Source organism: Anneissia japonica, unplaced genomic scaffold (genome assembly GCF_011630105.1).
Source record: "Anneissia japonica isolate Jap-2015-1 unplaced genomic scaffold, ASM1163010v1 scaffold284975_len822289_cov185, whole genome shotgun sequence".
Taxonomy (NCBI): Eukaryota; Metazoa; Echinodermata; class Crinoidea; order Comatulida; family Comatulidae; genus Anneissia; species Anneissia japonica.
Genome location: NW_022699685.1, coordinates 545,365 through 548,401, shown reverse-complemented (window position 1 = coordinate 548,401; position 3,037 = coordinate 545,365). Strand labels below are relative to the sequence as shown.

The following is a 3,037-nucleotide window of genomic DNA, read 5'->3' as shown; positions in this document are numbered from 1 at the left end:
GGCTATGACCTCATTATACTTGATTCATCATTACAATTTTACAACTTGATATTAACGCACTGAACATTATTAAAGCCTAGGTGCCAGTATGTCATTTATAAGAGTAACAAGTAAATTAATAAATTGGCATCTAGATGACAACAGATTTTTTAAACTAGTCAAACGAAAATAGAATAATTGAGTGCTCATAAAAGTAATGTGTTAATGTACCGTTATGCCTATCGAACAAAGTCTTTGACGTACACTGAGCAGATAAATTTGTCTGTGTTTAATGTAACTTTATCTGTTATATTTGCATAGATGTAAGCTTGGAATATATAGGCCTATGTTTTATATACTAGGCCTATGACAAGTTCACTCTGGAACAATTTACCGTATGAATTAAGACATCGACAAAACTATAAACATTTTAAATCTGCTCTCAATATGCAACTTAGATATTTAGTGTTATTTAATTAAAAAAGGGATGCTTCTAAGAATAGTTTAATTCTTTTGTTGTAGTGTTTTAATGTGTTTTCATTGAGAGGTCTACCCTAATGAAACAAAACGTCATAAAGAAATATAAATATTATAAATATAAACAAGTTATTTTCATTATAATATAATAGCATATAATGATGCAGTAACTTGCGATCGTACCGTACGCTGTACCATGGAGGAATTACGGTAGTTTAGCTCCATGGCTGTACAATGTATAGTACAATAGGCCTAATCACTATACCGGTATAAAAGGAGGTCATCCAAAAAGAGCCCCAGAAGGGAAAGTCAAGGGGAAAAGACCTACTGTAGAGGCAGACCACACTAGAAATGGTCTGACAACATACAAGAATGGAGTAGCATGGCATACCAAGCTTGTAACAGGATGTCCAAAGACAAAAAAGAATTGAAAAACATTGGACCCAACTTAATGGCTGATACGTGAACTAACTAATACCGTATACACTCACTAACTTTTCATTGGGTGTATACTACAATTGAAACTAAATCAGATGGATAGAGATTTAGTTTTAATTTTGCTGTAAGAAGCCGGGCACGCACTATCGTCTTTGGCGATAGAACGAAATGTGACGAGGCGCGCGCAATGACACGTTTTTAATGACAATCCGTCGCCAATGCGCACTATAATGGAGAGCGGAGATAGTTTCGCCAGCTGACGTGTGTATTTGGGATTTACAATCGACGTACTCTTTGTTCTTCACAGTCCCCGTTTTGATACGCTAATTAGCTATCGTTAATTAGCTATCCAATTAAAAGTCAATTATCAATTCAGAATAGGAAGTACAGTATTCAAATTAAAATTGAAATATTCCGGCCAAGAACCAGACGGACTAAATGATCATGCAAATTAGAAAATCAAAAACAAAACCACACTAATTATCCACTAATATAATAATAACGTTAAACAGTATAAAATAATGGAATTAATGGTTTGAATTTGACTTTGATGGAATAGTTTGTGTTTGGATTTATTGCTCTGCGTGTTCATTATTTTGTTTTAATTTGGATTTAATAAGTTGGGTTTTAGGTATGAATAGTAATGATTTAATTAAAATTGAATCGACCGTACATTCAATTGTTTAATTTTAAAACAGTACGAGTAAAATATACATTACAGTATTTTATTAATATTCTAAACAATATTTTTTACTAAACTGTTATTTTCAAAGATTATTTAACTTCACTTAGGTCTAACTTTATTTGGGCGTACGTTGTTGAAATCATTTAATAAAATTAACAATAGGCCTATATTGTTAATTATAATTCATGTATTCATCCCTACCAAGACTCTACCTGCACTATTATTATGTACCGGTATCATTAGTTAAATTAGCGAGGTCTTCTACCTCATTTAGTCCTAGTTCTAAGAATAGTCGTATTTGACTTGTGATTTTGTAGTAGTAAACTATTAAAATGCCATAATGTCTCCATATTAATCGAACGAATTCTCCTTGTGGCATTGGCAGGATTGTTCATTAAATATTATTGCTATACGGAAATATCTATTTTATTTGCTTGATCTCTGTATATCATCATAAGATACTATGGCGCGATATCTTGTAAACGTCGAAAGCGTGGTACTAATCACATCTCTGGCACTGACTCTAACATCAACCCTTGCAGTACTTTTCATCGAGCATATAGTACAATTGGAACTAAATGCAACGTGTTTGTCTAATAGCAGTGAATCAACATGTTATACAGTGGAGGATGTCCAGGTTATTGTATCGAACTGGACCACTATATTCCTTGTTTGTCAAACATTTCCAGCTTTACTTATTACGTTATACGTCTCTACATTAAGCGACCGAATAGGAAGAAAGATCACTATGATATTGCCTACTATTGGTTTTATTGTTGCAATGATTAATTACAGTATTGTTTATGTTTATGTGTTACCAATCGAGTACCTGTTGGTAGGGAATATAGCGATAGGTTTTTCAGGGAGCATTACACTTGTACGCTCTGGTGCCTCTTCGTATATCAGTGATACTGCAAGCAAAAACAATTTGACATTTCGATTGTCAGTTCTCCAAGGTGTCGCAATGTTAGGCATAGCGTTAGGCCAGTTGGGATTCTCATTGTGGATTGAGTATTCAAGTTTCCTACCATCATTCCTGTTCATGACGGTGATGCTGGTTCTAAGTGTTCCTTACATCATGTACTTTATCGAGGAAACAGTTACGGAAAATCAAACAGCAACGTCTGTTGGAAAAGTTTTGACAGATATGATACAAGTTGTCAAAAACAACACCAACGACCGACGTTGCAGAATTATTTCTTGGTTAATTCTTCGTTTCATGACATCGATTTTAATCAACCCATTTGGGGTTGCAATGATGCTGTATTTCATTGGACCGCCTCTACTATGGTCAACTACTGAAATTGGATACTTTACTTTTAGCTTCATAATGTCTTTAACTTTAGGTACGGTAAGTCATATAAAATATTGTTCAATCTATACACTGTAATTTGTAGCCTATTCATCAAATGGCATAAATGTTGATATAATATTTACACACAGACACACCCACCCACC

General features: G+C 33.9%; 1 protein-coding gene across 2 annotated transcripts in view; it reads left to right on the top strand.

Annotated features, from left to right (window-relative positions):
- LOC117103067 (proton-coupled folate transporter-like) overlaps positions 1 to 3,037 on the top strand; it is a 15,662-nt gene that overhangs the window by 3,754 nt on the left and 8,871 nt on the right. The window contains exon 1 of one of the 2 annotated variants that reach the window (XM_033243544.1): positions 1,887 to 2,925. The exons of the other annotated variant lie outside the window; for it this stretch is intronic. Within the exon in view, the coding sequence (XP_033099435.1) occupies positions 2,043 to 2,925 (883 nt within the window). The 5' untranslated portion in view covers positions 1,887 to 2,042. Of the gene's footprint in view, positions 1 to 1,886; positions 2,926 to 3,037 lie in introns of those variants that run through there. 2 annotated transcript variants of the gene reach the window in all.